This window comes from Nelumbo lutea, chromosome 3 (assembly GCF_056320005.1).
Source record: "Nelumbo lutea isolate HS-2025 chromosome 3, American lotus-T2T, whole genome shotgun sequence".
Taxonomy (NCBI): domain Eukaryota; kingdom Viridiplantae; phylum Streptophyta; class Magnoliopsida; order Proteales; family Nelumbonaceae; genus Nelumbo; species Nelumbo lutea.
The window spans coordinates 13,771,274-13,795,806 of NC_142686.1; the positions used below are offsets into that span (position 1 = coordinate 13,771,274).

The window sequence follows — 24,533 nt, forward strand, 5'->3', positions numbered from 1 at the left end:
CAAAGAAAATCTACTCCATTTTGACCGGGTACTCAAACGAACAAACTCATCTTCTCCTCTAGAATCCGAAATCCTCTTTGCTCTGTCTCATTAAACCCTAGTCTTTAACCAGACCGCTAGTAGTGGTGACCGGCGGCACCAACGTCTAACGGCAGCATTCAACCAGCAACTACATTTCCCTCTTCTTCTTCTTCTTCTTCTTCTTCTCATAGAGGTTAGGATTCTACCCTACCCTGGGGATTCTTTTTCATTTCTTCACCGGCGGTTGTTGCCTGTGCATCTAATACCAGAAATTGAACTATTAATACTCAAAGTCCACATGTTCATTTTGGACTCACCAACATTTAGTTTCCTCAGACTGGTTCAGCCAGAAATTTGTTCTGTTCAGATTGATTTCAACATTTTGCACAATTCATTTTGAGATGCCAATATATACGGTGATGTTGAACAAAATGGCTGCAATTTGAAATGTATTTGCCATTTGATAAACATAAAGTGGTTGACATTCAAAAATACGGTGCTGTTGAACAAAAATAAAGAAAAACAAAAACAATATGCATCAAATGTGTTGATAGGCTGAGATAAATAAAGATGCCAACTAGTGGTCGGTTGAGGATAGGAAGAAGAAGACCACTTGCCGCTGATTTAGGGTTAGGGTCCTGCTTGTCGCTGGTTAAATGATTCACTACCGGAGGTCGGTGAATCAGTGAGGATGCCGCCGGTTTCTGTGTTCTTGAACTAGGGCTTAGATGAGTCGAAAATGGGGGAGAGAGGGAGTTGAAACGAAAGGAAATATTCTCCCTCTCGATTGATTTTGTTTTCATCTCATTCGATTCCTGCCCGGGTCACCTAACGGCAACGAAAGATACTCCTAGTTTCGAAGGGGCGACGAGCACGCCTCCTACTGGAGGTTCACGCGCCCAGCGATCTCAGGGGTCCACTGAATCCGGACTCAGGATAGGGGTGCTCTGCAGCAAATGGAGTAGATTCTCACGTGAGAGCACCCTATTAATTACTGATTATTATAGTAATATAATAAATATATCTTAACTACTGATTATTATAATAATTTAATAAATATATAATTAGTGATTATAATTAATAATTACTGTTATTATAAATATTGTTAATAATTAGATATTTACTTTAAAATTATAAAAACTGCAGTAATTTAATAAATATATAATTAGTGATTATAATTAATAATTATTGGTATTATAAATATTGTTAATAAATAGATATTTATATTAATTTTACTTTAAATTAAAAATAAATTTAGTAATTATTATTATATCAAAAATAAAGTATTGTTATTGATTATTTAATAAAATATTATAATTACTGACTATTGTGTGATAAATACTATTAATTTAATTTAATTTTGGTAATTATTAATTTAATGAATATTGTTAATAAATCCTATTCATAAATTTAATATTTACTATTATATTAAAAATAACTAAATAATACTATTAAAACTATCATTAATGGTTATTTAACTAAATAGTATGATTACTTACTATTGTTGATAAATGTTGTTAATAACGTTCTGACAACCAACGGTTCGACCGTCCACTTCGAATGGATGACCCATTCTAACAACAAAAATTACAAGCAAAAAAATACGACACCGTTCTACCCACCGGTTTTAGAGTCGACGGTTCAATCATCTAGTTTGAACGAACGGTCTATTATGACAAGAAAAATTATAGACAAAAAATTGAGTTTGTGAAGTCCATTAAGTAGTACCATACGTGTTATGTCATTCGAGTATGTGACTCATACAACCCAAAAATTGAACCGTTCTAGCCATTGGTTATTGGGTCGACGGTTTGATTCAAACGGATGGACCATTCTAACAACAAAAAATTACAAGCAAAAATTTATGGAACCGTTATGGCCACCGGTATTCGGGTTGACAATTCGATCATTCGGTTCAAATGGATGACCCATTATGACAACAAAAATCAAAGTCAAAAAATTGAGTGTGTGAGGTTCATTAAGCAGTATCATATGTGTTATGTCGTTTGAGCGTGTGACTAATACAATCCGAAAATGGAACCGTTCTAGTCACTGGTTTTTGGGTTAACAGTTTGACTGCCCAATTCGAACGGACAACCCGTTCTGACAACAACAAAAAAAAAAGGCAAAAAACCATTGAATGGGTCAACAGGTTAACAGTTCGACCACTCGAGTCAATGGGTCATTGACTAATTCAACGGTTTTTCGCTAGGGAATAGGATTGGGGTAAAACGGAACTGGTTGCCTGGACGGTTCCCAATTAAAAAGAATAAAAAAAAAACAGATGACCCGTTATGACAAAAAAATTACAAGCAAAAAATTGAGTGTGTGAGGTCCATTAAGCAGTACGTGTTATGTCATTCAAGCATGTGACTCATACGACCTAAAGACGGAACCATTATGGCCACCGGTTTTGGGGTCAACGGTTTGACCAGATGGCCCATTCTGACAACAAAAATAAAATTAAAAAAACCATCAAAAACCATTGAATGGGTCAACGGGTCGACTGCCTGGGTCAATGGGTCGTTGATTGATTCAACGATTTTTTGCCAATGATTAAGATTATGATAAAATGAAACCGGTTGCCTATATGGTTCCCAATTTAAAAAAAAAAAGGCCAAAAATCATTAAACAGATCGACAATTTAATCACTCGGGTCAATGAATCGCTGACCGATTCAACAGTTTTTGGCTAGGAATCGAGTCAACATGTCAACAATTCCATTATAACCCCTGTAAAACAAGGCCCTCTCCTAGTACATATTTATATGCATATACACTATAAAAGTCATGCTTAATACTAGATTACAATACGTCATCATAGAACCAAGTGGCTGTCAACTCTTTAAAGGTGAATGAATTAAACATCCATTTTCAAAAGAGAGAGAACGGGAGCAATATCAATTCAAACTTTCTGGACATATATAAACCAAATGCAATTATGAATATGCATTTAAGGCTTAGTTTGGAAGAAGTACAAATACAAATATGTAGAGTGCAAAACCTACCCTACATATTTGCATTTGCACTCCGTCCAAATTGAGCCTTAATTGATCAAAGTGTGAATATCGATTGTACATGAAGATTTAGGTAGTCCTTCAACCTCAACGAGGTCCGCTTACCATGCGGCTAGTCTAGGGGCCGTGTTCCTGGTGAAAGGGTTCAAGTTCAAACGACTCTCATTGAGATGCAAAGGCTCTGGAAAGCAATTTGGAAGCTTAACGCTCCTTCCAAGCTTATGACATGCTTGTCTCAACGCCCTAGCAAAAAATGACATCTTAAAAGTGGTTCAAGATCTTGGCAAATGAATCTTATCCTAGATAGATGTCTCCAATGCAAGGAATTAGTTCCCCACACCCTCTTGTATTGCTCATTTAGCCAACTTATTTGGGTTGGGTCATCTGAATGGCTTAGGAGTTGGGTTTTTGAGGACCAAACCAATTAAGAATGTGAGTTGGTTGCCCTCATTTGTTGACATCCTTGGAAGGCAAGGAATGTTAGTGTTTACATGAGAGAGAGAGAGAGAAAAAGAGAGGGAAAGAGCTCAGTTCACGTGTATTGAGAAGTATCTTAGTGGAATGGGCTTATTGGACCAAAGTAATGGTGTCAATGGACCGATTTTGGATTGGACCCAGTCTAGTCCAAAACCAATTTGCACAGATTGGATGGACCAACAAGACATGTTGGATTGGACCAATTCGGTCCAAAATAGGTATAAGATTGGGTCGGACCGGTCCAAATTGGTCCAAAATATTCATTGGATTGGATTGGATTGGACCTGGTCCATTTATAATGGACTGGATTGGATTGGACCAGACCCAGTCCAATTGACACCCCTAGACCAAAGCTTCTTGCATGCCTTCATTGATCTCAACCCATGGCTCATTCTTGATGGCCCCTTGGTGATCCCCAACCCTACAAGGGTTCTACAAGCTAAGGGTATTTTAACAACAAAAATAATACAAGTCCTTCAAATAAAGAATGCCAAATGCAGCCTAAGTTCTAATGTGGCTTTTGAGAAGGCCACAAGTAAGTCAAATTTAAGTTTTATTATTAGGAACAACATAGGAGTTGTAGAAGCCTATGGCGTCCAAGTAAGAGCTTTTCAGTGTCATTAGTATAAACTTTGGTGATAAGAGGGCTCACCGGAGTTCACATCTCCTCCTCACGAGGGGCTGCCCCACAACGTCCCACAGCACATCCCCACAGTGTATTGAGAACATCTCCCAATGACATCATTGGTTATGGTACTATCATCGGGAGATGTTCCCAATACACGAAAGGGATGTGCTGTGGGGCCCTTGTGGGGAGGAGATGTGATATCAGCTCACCTATAGGTTCTGGTACTATTATATATTGCCTTTGTCCACTCCTACCATCTAATAAGGTTACTCATGGGATCACCAATAATGTTAAATCAGGTCCTCCCCTAGCTTGAGACTTGGCTAGTACTGTAATTTGGGCTCAGTTTGGAAAGAGTGCAAATGCAAATATGTACGGTATAAATACATATAAAATAAAAGAAAATGTAAGGCTTTACACTACACATTCGTATGTGTACTTCTTTGGAAGGAGTATAAATACAAATATGTACATTGTAAATGCATACAAAATAGTATAAAATATAAGGTTTTGCACTCTATATATTTGTATTTATACTCCTTCCAAACTGAGCTTTGATTTCTTTTGATAGAAATGCAATAATTTTTAAGTGTTAATCCCAAAAAGATTACCAAAAAAATCACAAAAAAATGATATTAAACCTTAGAAAATCAAGTCTACAAGATGAATATTACCAAGCCCACGAGTGATTGAGAATGGTTGTACACGACATAATAGTGTAAGGGCGCATACATGTTAATGCTACATAATCAAATTTAACTTTTCTGACATCACCAAAATTAAAACAAGTATATACTTTATATAGTATAACTAATAGGAGACCAAACCTACTCCCAACAAATAGAGATAAAAAGCGTTTAATATATCATATAATTTTACTAAACTACTTAAATATGTCCTGTACTTTTCAAAACTACTTAATCATACTCTGTTAATGCATTCGGCCGTTAAGGTTAACGAAAGAAGTTGAAGGACAAAAATACCCTTGACTGTTTTTTTGAGTTTTCAAAAGATGGTCTTTGAAAACAGGAGCTGGATGACTACTAGAGGCTTTGCAAACTTGAATATTTCTATCTCATGATGTTGAACAAGAAAATTATTGGAAAGACCACCCAGGAGAAGCAGTGACTGTGCCTCTCATGAAATCAAAGTTCTATTACGGGCCTTGGAAAGGACTAAGAGTGGATGTTGCTCAATCAGAAAATCAGACCCATTCCATTGGGATAGCATTGTTTTATTTATTTATTATTATTATTATTTTTTGGGGGTATCACTTTGCATTTCAATGGAAACCTCATTGGCATATGATATCTTGTCACCTGATCTGCTCAAAACTCTGAGTATTTCTAACCCGGTTAATAATTTGGCACGCCTTGAAAATGTCATAGTGGATTGGCCATAAATGGAAGCACGGGAATGGAACTTGTCTTGGTGGATTGGCCATCGGTTCTTTTGTTTTTTTTTTTTTTAATTTCGGTTTTTAAATTTTTTATTTATTCAGTTTTCATTTATGACAATTGGGGTATTTATCAATAGAATTATGGGATCTTAGAATTATAAGAATTTTAGGAAAACTTAAAGGTGTTTTAAAAAATAATATTAAATCTATGGATATTTTATTAATTTATCATTAGGTTCGGGGAATTATATGCAAACCCTATCACTCACCCAATCTTCGATTTGGGATAAAAATATTTTCCCTATCCCTGCCTCGTTCTTGATCCGATTGGGGTAGGGCAAGTTAGGGGTGTTCACATTAAATGTCAAACTGACCAAACCGACCCGACCCGACCTGAATTGGTCAAATTTTCAAAACCACTGGTCGGTTTTCAGTTTGTATGAGAAAACAAACGACATGAAAACCAAAACTAAACCGAACCGAATCGATCCTATATGTTTAAGTAATTACTAATTAGTCCCTACCCTATATGTTAAATGTTGATATATTTTATTTGTGTCTTGTTTGAACTTTGAAAAAAAAATGTTATTTATGATAAAACTAAAAGCGTAAAACCAATACAAATATGATACAATAGTACAATATTTAATTCAGTTTTGTACAAGTTTAAGTATATATTAACAAAAAATAATAAGTTTTGCATAAAAAACTAATAAATTTAAATATATACATCGATTTTGCATAAAAACTAAAAAGAAATAAACTTAAATATAAATAGACAATTTAGTTTAAAATTTATATATAAACTTACTAAACCGATAAACCGACCCAAACCACCCCTTCATGTTTGGGTTGATTTTGCTTTAGGGTTGGTCAATTTCGGTTTAGTCAATAAGTAAACTGACTAGGTCAAGTCGGTTGAAGATAATGACTCAAACTAACCCAACCCGACCTGTAAACACCCCTAGGGCAAGTTAGAGCCCCAATAGGGATGGTTAGATTACATCTTTACTTGGGCTTTTTTTTCAAGTGCACTATAGAAAAGTACAATTAAAAAGATTAAAGTTGAGGTTGAACCCCTAAAGGGTTGGGTTGGGTTCATAAACTATATGCCATTATGTCAGGTTTGAGTAGAAACATTAGAGGATTAGGTTAGGGTGAAGGTAAACCCATATTGATCTCAATTTGTATTTATTTTCCATTATTTTAAAATTAAATTTAAAACAGTTTTAAATTAGTAGTTTTTTACTTTTATTCAATTTTAATTTATTTAGTAAATTGTTATTGATGTGTAATTCATGTTATGATATTATGCTAAATTTACTATTGTTTAAATTTATTAATAATGTTAGAATTTGTTATTATAAATTAAGTGTGAAGAATAACGTTACTTATTTATGTGTTTATTATTATTATTCTAAAATTTAATCTTATTCTAAAATTAAATTTGGATTAATTTAAATTTCTTATGTTAATTATTTTTAAATGGAAATCAAATTAACACTTTTATGAATGAATAACATTAGTTAACAAACTAATTAATTTTGCAAAGAGAAAATTGAAACATTGATGTACACGTACATATATGTGTGTGTTCTCCAAAATTTTGGAAAATTAAAATAGATAAAAAAAAAAAAACAGCATACATATGTGTTTAGATGAGACCTGTTTGAAGTAAACATTTTTCTTTTGGTAACAAAATTAACAATTTTTCAGGAATGAAGTTAACCAATTTGTTTTCTTAATGGATAGACTTGAACTTTGAAGGTGGGTTTACCCACACTCACTTTCCTAATTTTTGTGGACAAAGAAATTGGAGATTATCATGTTGAGATGGCAGGCATAGAGGCCATCTAACCTGGCATAATATTAATTTAGTATATTAGTAGTATTTATTTACATTTGATATATTATTTTTAATAAATTTCTAATACAAAAATAAAAACAACTAATTTCAATTAGAGTTGTTCATCAAACTGATGAAACTGACCAACCCAACCCAAACATCCCAACCTAACCTGACTTGGTTGGTTTTCTATTATTTCCAATTGGCTTTGGTTCAACAATTTCCCAACCTAATCAGGTTGGGTAAGTTTCAATTTACAATTTGTAAATCGACCAAAATCGAGCCAACTCAACCATAGATATATATTAATATTTTATATTTTAAATATATTTTTGAATACAAAAAGTGGAAAAATTCCCATATTTCATAACCTAAAATGTTTTATATTAGTCAACTTCGAGTGACCAACTCTCCAACCTGACCAAGTCAATTTAATTGGCGAAATAGCCTACAACCAAAACGAACCAACCTGTGGACACTCCTAATTTTAGATAAATTAATAGTCTAATTTCTAGTAAATAAAAATAGATTAATCTCCAATAATTATTGAAAATAAATTTATGATAAAAATACAATAATTACAAAAAAATACAACACATATTAAAGATATATAAAATTAGTCAATAATTAGTGTAATCTCAAATAGTAGTTTAATCTTTAATAAATATTAAAATTTTGTTGTTAAATAACAAAACACAAATAAGTTTATACATAATTATTGCAAATATATTTATCACAAAATTACAATAAATAGTTACTGAAAATACAATAAATATTGATTTTACTATATGTATATATATAATAAATATAGATTAACATTTTAAAATTATTATTAATAAATATTGACTTTTTTTAAAGCTATTTTCTAGGATTATTAGTTGATATAAGTGAAATTAGTTATTTACAATACCATTTGGTTATTTAAATAATATAATTATTTATAATTATAATTTATACTATTATTACATTTTTTTTAATTTTATAAAATATTAAATTATTATTAGTTTGAATATTATGAAATCTATTAAAATTATTTTTCTACTTTTAGTAAATTTATTACATCATTTCGTTATTTTAACTATATAAAATATAGTTATGTTAAATATTTAATTATTTAAATAATATATAAAATATTTATTTATTATTTATTTTAAAGTTATTATGTAATATTAAGTATTTTTTATATAACTATTTATCTATTTATAATATTTTTATTTAAGATATTTATTTATTGAAATATTTAAATAATTTTTTTATTTGTTATTGTTAATTTTTATTATTTGAGTAATGTTTAAATCGAATAACCGATAAAATTATAATTTATATTGTTAGTACATAATTTTGTAAAAATATAAAATTATTAATAACATGAGTACTATCAAATCTATTATAATTATTTTTTGTGTTAAATTTTTTTTAAAGATATTATATAATTTTGTTATAATATTTAAATAATTCTTAATTTTTTTTCAAACTTTTTTAGATATATATAAATAAAAAGTATGGAAGAGGATAAATAGGAATTAGAGATAGAGAGAAACTCTCTACTAAATTAAAGATAATTTAGGAGATAAATAGGAGATAGAGATAGTTTAAGAGATAAATATGAATTATAGATAAATTAGGAGAAAGTAGGGGATAGTGGTGCAACTTGGCTACATATTAGAAAAGCAAAATTTTCTTTCTTTATTTAATTGTTAGAGATAATTTAGCCTATGTTGTTTCATTATTGGTTTAGTGAGTTACTACTTGGCAAAAAAATTAAAAAATTCAAAAAAAGGAAATTAAGAAGGGGGTTGGAGCAAGGAGAGGCATTATGACGTGAATAACCTTGCTTTATATATAAGATAAGTAAATTAGCAATAATTTATTTATTTTTGTTAAAAAATATTAATATAATTAATCTAATTTATTAAATTAATATAAAAAGTAATTATTTTAAACAAGAATGTAATTATTAGTTGAAAAATTAAATTTCTACTAAATTAAAGAAAATTTAATTAATCCAATTTACTAAATTAGTAGAACATTTTTGTAACAAATTATTAAAATAAAAATTTAATTATCTTAAACAATATTACATTTTTATTATAAGTTTTGAATATTTCAGTTTCCTTCATAAATTCCATATTCCCTATGGGTCCCGTTCCCGATGCACGGTGGGATGTGTCTATGAGGTCGTTGTGAGGCGCTAGAGGTGTAAAGTGGGCCATGTCGAGCTGACACAGCACGGCCTGCAAGTGGCTCGTGCAAAGTGCGGGCCATGCTGCCCTCCCTGGTGAAAATTTTGGGGGTCGGCCTGACACGGCCCAAGTTAGGCCATGGATTGGGCCAAAGCTATTTTTGTCTATTTAATTAAAAAAATTGAAAAAAAAAACTTAAAATTTAAAATTTATATGAATTTTGATGTATACAATTGCTTATATATATAATGATTAAATAAATTAGTATAACAAAATTGAAAAAAATATTTATTTTATTAATATATTATATACTATATATTATTATATAATTATAATTTATATAATATATTATATATTATATATAAGTATTATGTATATCTATAATATATATAAGTAGTATATATATCGTGCCATACCGACCCGTGGACTTCAAACCCTAGGCGCAGGACAGCACGGACCATTATATCGGGCCTGGCATGGCCCGTGGGTTGTCGTGCCGTGCCGGGCGGCGGGCGGCGGGCGGCACGGCCCGATTTACACAACTAAGAGGCGCTCAGAGGAGCAGATCCCAATTCAAGCCCGGCCCGGCCCTTCGGCTAATGGATACTTCACCCCCAAACCCAATAATGAAGAAGAAAGATCTGGCGTGACGCGAGGCTTCCGCGTAAAAGCAAGCAGGGTGAGAGGGTGTAGCTATCAAATCAAACAGAACAGACCTGGACACTGGATCATCTTATCAGCTAAAGAAATGCACATCCTTTCTCATCGTCTTCCTCTGCAAAATCCCAGATGTCCTCTACGCTTCTCAGAGGACTCCCTCAGAACTAGTTGCTTTACTTCTATCCTCCCTCCCGTCTCTGCGAAGACTTTCAAGGATCTCTCGGTGAAATGCCGCCGCTCAGAATACTTCGAACAGCAGAGGTTCACGAGACCTTCAGAAGACTCCTCCACTTCACAGTCTCCAGGAGGTGATTGGATCCTCCGAAGTTCTCTATTCTTCATTTCGTTTTCTGGGTGCCAGGATTACTGTTTTAGTCTCTGGAGAATATCTGAATTAGTTGTTTATTATTTTGTAGCTTTGCCTCCGAGGGTTTTCGTTGGTCATTCTATATACAAGGGGAAGGCAGCTCTAACAGTAGAGCCAAAAGCTCCAGAGTTCATTCCTTTAGATGTATGTTTGACGTTCTGTTATGTTCACTGTAAGAACGCAGTCCTGGGTTTTACCGTGTAAAAAAAAATGTTCGGAATTGCTACTAGACTCATATTCCAAGCAAATTTGTTAGTTTCCTACCGTTTGTTGTGTGTTGCAGTCAGGAGCATTTAAGTTGTCGAAAGACGGTTTTGTGCTTCTCCAGTTTGCTCCTGCTGTTGGGGTTCGACAATATGATTGGAGCCGAAAGCAAGTAAATTCCCTGTCTTTAAGATTTTGGATGCTTTTCTTTTATAACTTGAAGACACATTTTATACATATGTTGGGATTAAGTGCATTGTTTTAGTAAAAGAATGTCAAATAATGGTGAATCCCGTTTTTTAATTTAATTTTTTATAGAATTGACACATTCCAATGCTTTCTTTATCAGTGGTCAATTGGGAATAATATTGACGTCCATGGGGACGTCATTGAAAGGAAAGAAAAAGCAGTTTTCACCCGGACCCAGGTTTAATTTACCCTTCTACAAGAAGTAGCCATTTCTCTATGTTGAGAAGTCAATCTAACTTGGCAGGTTTCTGAACGAGGTTAGTGGAAGATGAAGGGAAATGAACTATGGGGGTGAACTAGCAGAAAATAGGACTGCTTTGCATTCTGAGGCCTTTGCAGAAAGTGTTATCATGCTTTTGTATTGGTAGAGGGGTTTTCTTGAAGTTCCGTCTTCCACTACAAACTTTTTTTTTTTGAGTTTCTGTTTTGGGGAAAAAAGATACATTGAATTATTTAAGAAGTTTCAGGCTTTCAGCTTATTTTATAGCACGCGCACTAGTTTTAGTTACTGTATAAATATTGAAGTACTATTTTCCAAAAAATATCAAATTAATAATCCCTGATGCTCATTTGTAGCTATGGATATTAGTGAAGTCGAAATTTGAATTTTTAAGTGACATTTAGTATTGTGACTGCAAAATATTTGTTGTTTTTATTGTCCCGCCCCTTTGCAGCCTTGTTGGATCCCAGCTATCAACTTGAGTCTACACGTGAAGTCCTTATCAAAATATTGAAATAGATATTGTATTTAGAAGTTATTATATGCTCAAATTTTGAACATGACATTTTTAGCATGAGCAATTTTCACAAAAATGAAAGCTTCTTGTTACAAGCTTCACATGCTATATCTATGCTAATGTTTTTTTCCCTCCTCTAATGCATCTACTGTAATGTGGGGATCTATGCTTCTGATTCTCAATTTTAATAATTGGAACTGTATCAAAGGGGCATGCTCTGGGTTTAAACTGCTTATTATACAAATTTAAAAGGTAATCTTTCAATCTTTGCTCATTATTTTTAGGAGCACAGTTGTAAGTTTTCTACTATTATAAGGTTTATTGAAGGATCTCTCTCTCTCTAGAAAGGATTGAAGGATCTCGTTTTAATTTGGCATTATATCATCTTTGGGGGCATTGCTAAGTATTAACTTAGTATCATATTTTCCTGCTGTGTGGTGTCTATGTTGCTTGTTTTATAGAGTTTGACTTTGCATTCAATAATCTACAGTTCAATATGTCATTTCCCTATTGATACTGATGATGGTGTTATTATGTTTGCTTTTGTATAAGTATTCTGACACAACTGGGAGGCTGGTGGTCTTTAATGCATCATACTTATTCATGTATAATGCTAACTTTGTTTATTTTTACCTATTTAGGTATTCTCATTATCAGTGACTGAAATTGGGACACTAATAAACCTTGGTGCAAGGGAATCATGTGAATTTTTTCATGACCCATTTAAAGGAAAAAGGTATGTTCTTGCACAAATTTGCTGGCCTCAGGCTTGAACCTGCATTCTCACACTTGTCATCCCAAGATTTTACCATTAGAGTATTAGACCAAGTTATTTCTTTTAAATTGCAAATCGGATTTATTTAATGCAGAAAATATATTTTTCCCTTTTATAAGGCACTAAACTAGATGGAATGGCAAACAGAATTCATGTAGCCAACCCCATATAGTTGGGATAAGGTTTGGATGATGAAATATATTTTCCCCTTTTATAAACAAATGATGAAATTTTAATTTTAACACTTTATGACTTATCAACCATTTTAGGTTTATGCTGTTGGACTTGAATGGGGGTTCCTGTTAGTCATTGCTTTACAGTGCAGTTGTAGAAAAGGAAACCAGCTTAACTCAGGTCAACAAAGCCTTATCCCAGCTATAGGAAAGAATCCATATACATCCTTGTTTGCATTTTAACCTCCTGCTAGTGTTAGATGGAAAACTTGGTGTTTCTTTTTCAGGATTGTCTAGTTTAACTTATATTCCAAAATCTGTCATCATTCTGAGGCTTTCTCCAAGTAGGTGAAGTTGGTCAAACATGTTTCTCCATTCGCTACTTGTCTAGGACTGCATCTATTACAGAAAACATTTCTAACTTCTTTGAACAATAACAAAGTAGTTTGTGGAAATGACCTTTTCTAACAAGGTGAAGAATGGTTAATAATAATATGATAACTGAATTCAAAAATCAAAACACCTTCAACCATGGGAAAAAAATCTCCTATTGCAGTTGCATATCTATAAATATGATAGTGGATAAACTGGTAAATCAAATAGAATATTGAAATGTTGTGCTTCTTCTTTTAATATTGAAGATTTGAGTTGTTACTTGCTATTTCTGATATCCATTTGCACATGTTGGAATTATGGGTGGTTTCATTCAAAACAGTTGTGTTATTCATAATAATAAATTGTTTGCACTTTACAGATGCGTCTCATTGTAATTGCTTGGCATCTAACACTAGCTGACATTTTTTTTGCCATTGGCATTCCAATGCTCTTTGTCCAAATCTTCATAATATCTTGTGAATTTAGACCACATACACCATTTTTTCCCCTTCTTTTGATCAGTAAAACCATGGACTTGTTGACTGGGATGTATCCTACCAGGGATATTTGGAAACTGACACTAGCTGACATGTAGATCTCACCATTTTGCACCTGTTTTTTGCATCTAAATCTGCAAAATATCTAGCGTGAGGTCTTGGCTAGAGATGGTGCAATTCTTTCTTATTATACACTTTGATCATTACAATTACCATTACTAAAATGAAAAATTGTTCTTTATGTTTTACTTTTCTCTTGGAACATGGCATTTTACTACAACACATCCTAGCATTTCTTTTTTTATGTTGTTATTCAGAATAAACTCTATATTTGAATTATAGAAAGATCCTGCTCCTTTTGTAGGATTGCAATTGCTTTTTGATGAGTTTTTTTTGGTTATTCTTCAACTATCTAGTAAAGTTAATTTCTTTTGCAGCGAAGAAGGAAAAGTTAAGAAGCTTTTGAAAGCTGAGCCCCTTCCAGATGGTTCTGGCCATTTCTTTAATCTCAGTAATCATCTCATTTCTGAAATCTTTATTCCAATTCTTAAATGGATGTTCACTATTTTTTGGCTTTTTTATTGTGTTTTTGGGTGGCTGCATTGTAATTTCTCTCCTTTTTCCTATTTAATGGAATATCATCATCCTCAAGATCAATTTAAATTTCTCAAATGTGGATATTGGAGTTTCCTCAAGGCTCTGGCATTAATAGTATAGTTGTCAAGGTGACGCCTAGGCGACAAGGTGCCCTTTGAGGCTCACCTCACCTAATCGCCAAGCAGTTTTATACTATGTATTGTAAAATACTTTTTATTCTTTATTTTTTGACATTATAATTATAAAATGGCACTATTAAACTAAAATATTCATTTTGTGTGTTTATATACTAATTTCTTTTTATTATTTTCTATTTGTTAGGATTTAATCAATACAAACATTGCTAAATGCTGTATTGAACCCTCAAAGACTTTAAAACCTGAACCAATAAGTAACTGCAATTTGACTCCTAAATGTAACCCTAAATACATGGTTCTATTCAGGTTGGCATCTCACTTGTGAGATTTCCCAGGTTGAGACTCATCTCTTCTTTCTTCATGCTAATCGTTTTTATCTTATGTTAAAATCATACAATGTACTATTTGTAGGCCATAGCTTAAGTAGATATTCAAATAATAGGTGTTGGATGATGCTGATCCAATAAATAACATGCCATTATGCAAAAGCTAGTTCACCATGAAATCTTTTCCAAGCATGGATGGATGATCAGTATCCATATCCCAGCACCTTTTCCCTGGTGTTGAAGAGCTGAGAACTGAGTTCCACTTGGCAAGGTGCCAACCAGTGGGTTGGTAAGGTCTGCTGCTGGTTGTAGCGGAGACATGGGATCAAATCCTGCCTGCACCTGGGTTGGGGGGGGGTTAAGGATTGGGGGATGGGCTACCCCCCGTTGTGTGTCCCTTCAAAAAGACATAAAAAAAACAAAAAAAAGATCTGAGTTCCACTTGTCATCATTGTGGATTTAGTCAGCTTGTCAAGGCAACAACTTTGATCAACTGTATCAAATCCAAAAAGATTGTGGCCTTGTAGGCCAGTTTATATTATTGTTTTGATTATTTTTTATTTGGTACTTTGATCTTAAATAAAAATCATATATTGTTTATGATGCTTAATATCTCCACCATTGCTCAAACCTCTTCCTCCTTTTATTTTATTGCATTTGTTGAAGGTGTCCAGAATAAGCTCTCTAACATTGATGAGAGCATTTTTATTCCTATTACCAAAGCGGAGTTTACAGTTCTAATCTCAGCCTTCAATGTATGTTACCCCTCTCTCTCTCTCTCTCTATCTATCTATCTCAAATGCCTTTTTCTTTTTCCTCCTTGCTGTAATTACATAGAAGAAATGATTGAAATATTTGCATTTGAAAAGATATACATAATGATGCAATCGTGTATGTCCTGTAAAAGAAAGATGTCCATATAAAATTGTTCTGACCTGCTTGATTCAACCTCTCCAAATTCCTGGCCTACAACTTGGAAAACATATTTGATGCATGAGCTGGGATTGAGTAGAAATCATGGAGGTGATCATGGGGTTAAGGTTCAATCTTCTAGAAATGTACTGTTCTTAACAAAAAACTCAAAGTTACTATTTATCATAAAATTGTGAGTTTTTATTTTTAGTAATTTTTGGTTTTCTAAGAATAGGTTAGGATGTTGTTCTTGTTTTAATGGGTTTGTACGAGATTAGGAGTTTCTTTGGTGTAATACCACTCTAATAGGGCCATTACTCAATAATAGTCCTGGATATTGGTGGTCTTGGGAGGGGTAAAGTGTATATGGACATGACCTTTTACAGTTTTTTGCACAAAGTTGCTGCTGTTACACTTGAATCCATGTTATCATGCTTGTTGGCACCATTATTATACCTAGTAATAGCCCGTGTTGAGTATTCTACTTTTAAGAAACCTATTTTTTCATCATTATGTGTTAGATTTTGTTAAGGAAAGCCTAACTTTGGCTTACCCTACAGCTTTATAAGTCTATTGTAAGGCTTTATATAGGAGATGGAATGAATATAGATCTGATTTGAAGTTGTCTTGTAATTATCTTGTGAGGTACTTTATCCCTAATCTCTCTCTCTCTCTCTCTCTCATTCACTGATCACTCACTCACTGACTCACTCTATCCATCTATCTATCTCCCCCCTTCTATCACTTTTCAGCTTGTAGTATGCTTTGACCACAGGTACCCCATGCTTCTTTTTGCTGTACCTTATATGGAGCTATTACAGGTTGCATCTGCAACTGCCTTTCCTCTCCTGTTTAAACACCTTCAAAGCTTCATTTTTCCTCTATCCAAACTCACCAGTCTGTCCCCTAAACCTACTAGAGCTATTCTATATCATTTCTCAACCTTTTGCTAGCTTAGTTTCCTCTACAACCTAAGAATTTCATTGCTTCTCCATTTGTCCAATCACAAATTTGCACTGAAACCACATTTATCAGGCTAAAAGACTGTTGACAAGGTCCTTTCAGATTCACTTGATTGATCAGATGTCAGTTCCTTGAATTCTTTCCAAATTATAACCAGTGTTAGCCCAAAAGGTGGAATGTTGATTTTGCAAGTAAGATGAATGGCATAGTTGTCAAGGTGATGCCTAGGCGACTAGGCACTTTTCAAAGAGCGCCTTGCCCAAATGCCAAGAAAAAATGTATTAGGCGCATGCTTAGGGGACTGAAACACATATGTAATATACAATGTTTATTAAATAAAAATAAATATAAAATACATAATATTTTATTGGTTGGCTTTAGTTTTTATAATAGGACATGTTGCATGTTGTCATGTTTTTTGTTGTGAGGAAAGTAAAAACAAAATAATCTCAAGGGTTTCACTTTGACAAAAGAGCGAACTGAGGAAGAGGAGAGAACAACAGTCCTCCATCATTCCGACACAGTCCTCTAAGTCAAGGTGAGTTAATCAGTTTCCTCCTTCGTTTTGTTCTCTTTTTCCACTGGTTTAAAACAGTGGTTACGCCCTATTTTTCTCCTCTTCCTTTTTGTTGGACTAAAACCATTCTTCTTTCCTGGTTTGAATCATATTATTGGACTAAAACAGGGGCTCTGCCCCCTTCTTTTGTTCTTAAATTTCTTGCGTTTTTTTCAGCTTTTTTCCCTCATTATTGGTGTCTGAAACAGGGGCTCCACCAGTTCTTTTATTCTTCATATTCTTCTTTTATTTTAGTATTTTTTTTCACCAGCTTTTCTAGGTCTAGAACAGGGGCTCTGCCCCCTTCTTTTGTTCTTAACTTCTTGCATTTTCTAGCTTTTTTTTTTTTGTTCTTATCAATCATCATTGGTGTCTGAAACAGGGGCAGAGCCCCTTCTGATGAATCAATTTTTGGTGATGTATCGATTTTTTGTGCTAAGTACCTCGTCATTTGGTTTGCTTTTAAGTGGCCGATGACTCAGAGGTCGAAGTGAACTTTTGCTGGATGAGGAATTGGATGCTGAGCTGACCAGGCCGAGTTGGGGGCAGATTAGGTGCTGAGTTAACTGGACCGAGTTGGGTAGGTTAGGTGCCGAACTGACTGGGCCGAGCTAGGCAGGTTAGGTGACGAGCTGACTGGGCTGAGCTAGGCAGGTTAGGTGACGACCTGACCAGAATGCTGAGCTACCTATTAGGTGCCGAGCTGACCAGAGGGCCGAGCTGCCTATTAGTTGCCGAGCTGGCCAGAGGGCCGAGCTGCCTATTAGTTGCCGAGCTGACCAGAGGGCCGAGCTGCCTGGTGGCGAGCTGGATTGATTGTTGAGCTTCGTAGTTCTTTAGAGACCTGCAAGGAATCAATGTCAGAGGACCCGGGGTGGCTAACCTGGCGAGGTCGCTCTGATGCTTAAGTCAGTACTCTCATAGTAGACTACGAGCTAAAAATCACAAAGTATGAGAGCTAGAATATGCTTACTTGCCCCCCATGCCATTGGGGTTGGTGCTTTTATATAGGCATTGTTTGGCTTGGGCTTCACGCACTGCATTCGAGATTTCCGAGAAGTCGTCTAAGTGGTCCGAGATTCCCTGAGGTAACCGCCATGCACGTTGACCACCCTTCGGATCGTTCGGCACGTGGGCCAACTTCCAAGGATCGTGGGAGTGTTAGGATATGCATGCCGAATTTGTCGGCGAGCACGTCTCGCAGGTCGCTAGGTCGGCGCTTGTGCCAGGCCGCTAGTTCGCGCCTGGGCCAGGCCGCTAGGTCGCTCCTGGGCCAGACCGCTAGGTCGCGCATGGGCCAGGTGGGCCAGGCCGCTAGGTCGCTCCTGGGCCAGGCCGCCAGGTGGGACACCATCAACTTGGCTAAGGCAAGTTGTTGCCTAAGTGGTTCCGAGTGTCACCTAGTTGTTCCGAGGTGCCATGTGTCACAATATCATTGGAGGGTCAAATCCGCCCTCATCATCCTTCTTCATATTTTTTCTTTTTTTAATATTTTTTCACCAGCTTTTCTGGGTCTAGAACAGGGGCTCCACCCCTTACTTTCTTCTTCATTTTCTTCTTTTATTGTAATAATTGTTCTCCTCAAGAAATACTGCAAGAAACACAAGCACAAAAGTAAGTGCAGAATACATAAAACCAAAAAAACTAGTTCAGAAGGGGTAGAAATCCATTGGATTCTTATTTTTAAATTCCATTGCTTAGGTGCCTAGGCGCCCCATGGTTGTCTAGCCTCACCTTGGCGCCTTGAAAACTATGATGAATGGATGTCTGTACCTGTACTGCAACAATCTTGTTTAATGGCCTTTGGGTTTATTCCCTGCTAATTTTTCATGTCATCATTGTGAGGTTGTTTAGAACACTTCAGCCTACATGGAAATTGTTATATTGGTTCTTTCAGTCTTTCTTGTGCTGTTGGTCTTAATTGGTTATGGGCCTTGTGGCCTATGGTGATGCCCAGATAAAATTATGCAAATACTGACAAAGGCACTGGCAAAGAAACAGATAATGAATACATCTCCATTTCCTGAAATCCCTGACATTGGATATGGGTATAGGTATCCCATTTAATATGTTTATGTCATGCTTTTATATCTAGTTGCAAAGTTGTCATTTCCCATGACGTGTGTCTGGAGGCTTTCCAAATTCAAGATAGATAGATGCTTCTTCTTGTGTCATATCAGTTAAATATCATGCTTGACATGGTATGCTTAGGCATGTACTACAGACAGGTATCCAGGTGTCATGTTATAACACCACATATGACATTATTCATCAGAAAAAAAACACCACATATGACATTGACATGGTTACAAACTGGACAGGTATCCAAAGCTGATTTGGTTGTTGCTGATATTAATTTTCTGTCATTTGTCTGAATACTGAATTTATTAGTTATTTTGGTCTTATATGAGTATTTCTCATGCTTATTTTTATGCATTAGTCTCAATTCTCGACAGTATTGGACCTGTTAAATCAAACTTGTCCAGTTCTGGTGCTTAAGAGCATGTGTGAGGAGAAATGCTAGGACGTCTATTTCAAAGTTCTTGGTGTTATTTGCAGTCACCTTGGCCCGCCCTTGATACTGGATTTTTTTTGGTGTTTTGACTTGTTTGTCTTAATTTTCTTCCACATCTTTATACTATGATCACTTGTCAGAAAATGAACAAAATGTAGAAAGAACAACGTTGATTGGCTTTCATAATATAGTTTGCTTGGTAGAGGACCCCTTCCTCCCCCAAAAGAGGATGAATGAAAACAAAAATATTTTATGATTCTATCCCTACTAATTCCCTTCAGGCTCTGTGAACTTGACAGTTTTTTCAATTCATGCATTTATGCATTCTTAAGATGTGCCAATCTGCAATTTATATGTGGAGACATGCATTTGACCTTGTATTACGAATATCTTGTATATGCTTTCATTTGCAGTCCTGTCTAATAATTATGGACCTTATATTGAATATATGCAGTTTATCTTGCCATACCTTATTGGTTGGCATGCTTTTGCTGATTCCACTAAACCAAATGATCCTGGTCGTGTCAGCAATGCCAATCTTAAATATGGGGCTGACTTGGAGTGGAGCAGATAGTATTCCTCATTCTCTTTAGAAGACAGAAAGAAAGGAACTGTAGGAGACCTTGGAATTTTGATGCGGTCGTCAATTTCCTCATAAATCAATTTATCCCAGTCCACTCCTGGAGAAATCCTCCCAGAAGTTTTGGTAACAGCAGCTAGCTATTAGCAAAGAATTTGGGATTCTACACTATGTAGACGTGAAGTAAAGATGTTGCTCCAAGAATGGAGAGATGATGACCAGCTTGTTGACTGTTAGGTTGGGTTTATAACTTATTGTCTTTGTTTAACAGAGATGAATCTTTTTGATGAGTCCCTTGTTAAAACGTTTCTGTTATAATGTATTATGTAGGTCATTAGATCCTGTTTAGATCTAATTTGCGAGGAAAGCATTTAATCTAAATTATTCTGCATTGTTGGTTCAGTGAGCAACGGCCGGCTTCACCTGTGGAGGTGTGAGAATGTACTTCACGGAGCATGTCAACCCGGTTTGGCTCATCGTGAAGTAAGTGCATTCATTCAGTCTTCACCGTGCCATCAAGGGTGGGGTGGGGGGTATCGAGGGCCAAAATGTATATTGTGTGGCATCTGCATCCCTAATCCGTCTGATTAATTCACCTGCAATCCTATATGGGGGATTGCACTGCAGTTTGACAGCATGATCAAAGCTCTGTTAAGAATCCAGGTATCTAAATACACCAAAGGTTTTTAGAGTACCATTCTAACGGCTATTAGTGTTAAGAATCCAGGCCCCAACGGTAATGCCCTTATTGCACCTGCTTAGTACCCGTTTGGGAGGGCTGATTAGGCATTCTAAGTTTTATACTTTTATTTTTATAATAATAGTATGACCATAAATTTGCATGGAATTCTAGGCAAATAATTAGAAACCTAGAATCCCGTTTCCGTATGAATCAACATTACCAAAAAAAATGACGCATTCTTGATTCTTCATAAAATGCTGATCTGAAACACAACCTACCAGATAGCATTTCTTTGATCCCCTCACAAACCACAAGTGAAATGTGTTTTTTTTTTTTAATAAATAACTATAATATTGGTTGTAGTTGGAAATAAAAAAAAAACGAAAAAAGCTATCATTGATCAATTGTGCGCGAGATGCCTGAACCAACCAACCTAAAAATATAATAGTATGAATGAATGCGCCACATCTGCCTTCTTAAGCCACTCATTGTGCAGTTCCACACTTCCATTGCCCTGTCATGAACACTCCTTGCAAAGGTCCAAGGCATTATGTTGCCACTTCCTTGGGCACAGGAAAAAGTCCTTAAAGATAATCTTCTAGTTCTGGGTGATACTGCCAAATTGTAGGTAGAAAGGAAATTAGTGGGTCTTTAACTTCTTCCCTTTTTGGAGATGGAGTGAAAGCTGCAGCTGCTTTTGTGCCTTTGTCAAATATAGCTCTACTACAAACTTCTTAAGGCACTTCAAGGATGCCTTCTTGTATATGAAAACAGTTTAGTATGTTTTTAGGTGGGCAGAAAAAAAGTTTCCTAATTGAGTCAAATGGGTAACTTCCTCACACAACACCGCCCATGTCTGCTACATCAAGCATTTATGTCACTGATCTAGGCTACTCCTGCATAGGGTTCCGGCTAGATTGTTCATGTGTTCAAATCTATAGTCCATATCAGGCTTATCGGCCCATACCCATCCCAGTTTTGTATTGTTCATGTGTTCAAATATTGAAAGAAAGCAAAAAAAAAAAAAAGTGGAATAAAGGGAAAAGTAAAGGTCTTAATCTTGTTAAATGGGAGCTAATTTTCCATTCAAAGAGAAATGGGGGATGGATTTAAAAAATCTCAAATGGGTAAATGAAGCTAGTATTGCTAAACTGGATTGGAAACTTCTTACCCAACTTGAAAATTTATGGGTCCAAATTCTGAAAATAGATAAAAAATGGGAATTTCTGGCTAGTTAAGGCAAAGAAGTCGATTTCTTGGACTTGGAGAAGCATCCTCCATTTCCGAGTTCTAAAGAAAGGAATGTGGTGGCAATTAGGGAATGATGAATCCATAAATTTTTGGATGGACAAGTGGTTTGGAGAAAGAGCTTTAGTGAATGAGGATCTAGACTCTCATTCTAACCTCCTTAATATAGTGAATGAATTTATCTCTAATTCAAATCCATGGGACAAGGAGAACATCTTGAGTAAGGTAAGCCTCAAGCAATGGGACCAAATCAGAGCAATCCCAATTCCATCAAGAGATACAAAGGATAGGACAATTTGAAAATTTAGTCCAAATGGTGAGTATTCCATCAAATTGGCCTACACTCTCTTAGAGGGCACCCTAAGTGATAATGCAGGTCTTAAGAGATTATGCAAAACATGGAAATTGAAATCCCCCTTCCCCAAGTTCAATACTTTATGTATTTAGTTTTAAAAAATAAATTGTTAACAAAAGTGCGGTTAAAAAAATTCGATCTTGTTGATAATATTGACTGCTCTTTTTGTGAAAATGAAGAGTAAGACCTAAAACACCTCCTTCACAATTGTGAATAGGTCAAGCAGTTTTGGCAAAGATGTAGCGACGCCAATCCATAGGAAAGTATTGAATGTTGGTGGGATAGTATTGCAAGTATTGATCCAAAGCATAACTCAAAGCTTTCTCTAGAAAAAGCTAGTATAATCATGTGGAACTTATGGAAAAAGCGAAATAACAAGGTTTTTAATAACAAAAACCTTCCCATAGATCAAGTATTTAGTAAAGTCAAAAGAGATTTTGAAGAATATTTAGTTGCTTGTCAACCGTTGCCCTCAACCAACTCAGTGGGGAAGAAGGATAATTTAATCAAATGGACTTCGCTGGATAATGGTTGGGTCAAGCTCAATTTTGACGCCTCTAGAAATCAAGATGGCATCTCAGCTGTTGGAGTTATCATGAGAGATGAATGGGGTCAAATTATGTGGGTGACTTGTAGAAACATTAGAGAATACTCGATAAACAAGATAGAAACATGGGCAGCTCTTGAAACCCACCATATTGCATCCAAATTTCCTCAGTACAAATATATCATAGAAGGGGATTCTAGCATTGTCATTGACTACCTTTGTGATCGTTTGGTACCTCCATGGAACTTCTGCAATCTCATCAATGAACGTCAGCACCTCAGACTCAGGTTTGAGCTTAACATCTCTTATTCTCATGTGTTTAGAGAAGCAAATTTTGCAGCAGATCGATTGATAAGCTTGAGTCACACGTTATCCTTCTCTGGCCCGAGGCTTGAAGATCATTTTACTAATCGTCATGTTTCTTTGTGTCTGTATGCCTTTTTTGTTGTAGTTATTTTGTTTCCTCCCATTTAAAAAAACAGAAATACACGGAACCCATACTGAAAGGTTGAAGGGTTGTAAGCCCCACATATTTTATGACTAGATGGAGTGTTATTATTGGTTCTACAGACTGAATAACAACTATTCAAGAGATGTACATGTAAGTCTAATTCGATTAAATTATCATTACAAGAACGGATAAAATTATAAAAATGCCCACGTTCTTACTTCTTTTTTATTATTAATCTTTCTTTTATTTTTGAATTTTAGACACAAATCAGCAATAGCAAAGTGTTTGAATGTGAGAGTATCGCAAACGAATAGATTAGGGTGAATTTACTCTGTTTTTCCTGGTTTATGTCCAAAGCCCGAAGGTAAAAGAAAGATGATCAGTGAAAAAAAAAATCAAAATATGAGTGTTTTTATAATTTTACCCATTATCATAATATTACTTTAAAAAGTTGTGACTTAATGTATATTTCTGAAAGTTCAGGTCATAAAGTTGCACACAAGGTTTAAATTATCGACACGTATCGGCCCGTATCGATCGATATATATCATTTTGAGACTCCTCTGATATGCCCCTACAGTGAGTGTATTGGGAGTTTGACTGGTTCAGGGTGTGGAGGAGGCCTAAATTGGCTCCCCTGAATCAGTTGAGGAAAAAAAATAAAAAAAAGGCACCAAAAGCTGTATTGGTTCGCCTGATGCGTCCATATCGGTGTATTGAGTGTAGGGGTGGCAACGAGTCGAGCTTTTCACGAGCTGTTTGAGCTCGGCTCGTCTCGGTTTCAGCCAAGCTTGAGCCTAGTAGAGCTCGACTTGTGAGGCTTGCGAGCCGGCTCGAATACATATATTTGATATTTAATATATATAATAAAATTATAAAAAATAATATATATAATAAAATTATTATAATTATTAATTATTATAATTCTTAATTTTTAAAAATATAAAATAAAAAATGTATATATAATTTTTATTTTTGTAAAATATAAAATGAGCCGAGACGAGCCGAGCTCAAGCTTATGAACTCTTGACTCGAGTTCGAGCCTTGTAGAACAGTC

The 24,533-nt window shown here is 35.1% G+C and overlaps 1 protein-coding gene across 2 annotated transcripts; it reads left to right on the top strand.

Annotated features, from left to right (window-relative positions):
- The first annotated feature begins 10,070 nt into the window (after positions 1–10,070).
- Positions 10,071–20,890, top strand: LOC148863069 (single-stranded DNA-binding protein WHY1, chloroplastic-like). 2 transcript variants are annotated; one of them, XR_016109921.1, is made up of 8 exons: positions 10,208–10,538; positions 10,647–10,741; positions 10,881–10,973; positions 12,429–12,523; positions 14,045–14,118; positions 15,334–15,422; positions 20,068–20,430; positions 20,597–20,890. XR_016109921.1 is itself a non-coding variant. In XM_088978164.1 (7 exons), the coding sequence occupies exons 1-7, from the start codon at positions 10,319–10,321 to the stop codon at positions 20,185–20,187; spliced, it is 786 nt and encodes a 261-aa protein (XP_088834290.1). In that variant the 5' UTR covers positions 10,071–10,318; the 3' UTR covers positions 20,188–20,574. The 2 variants fall into 2 exon arrangements, 1 of the variants encoding a protein (XP_088834290.1); XM_088978164.1 differs by lacking the exon at positions 20,597–20,890 and having other exon boundaries at positions 10,071–10,538; positions 20,068–20,574.
- The last annotated feature ends 3,643 nt before the right edge of the window (positions 20,891–24,533 follow it).

Bases quoted from the DNA above. Each gene is read 5' to 3' on its own strand.
- LOC148863069 (XM_088978164.1), top strand. From the start codon at position 10,319: ATGCACATCCTTTCTCATCGTCTTCCTCTGCAAAATCCCAGATGTCCT. The intron at 10,742-10,880 runs GTATGTTTGACG...TGTGTGTTGCAG, and splicing joins CAGAGTTCATTCCTTTAGAT to TCAGGAGCATTTAAGTTGTC. The intron at 10,974-12,428 runs GTAAATTCCCTG...TTACCTATTTAG, and splicing joins ATGATTGGAGCCGAAAGCAA to GTATTCTCATTATCAGTGAC.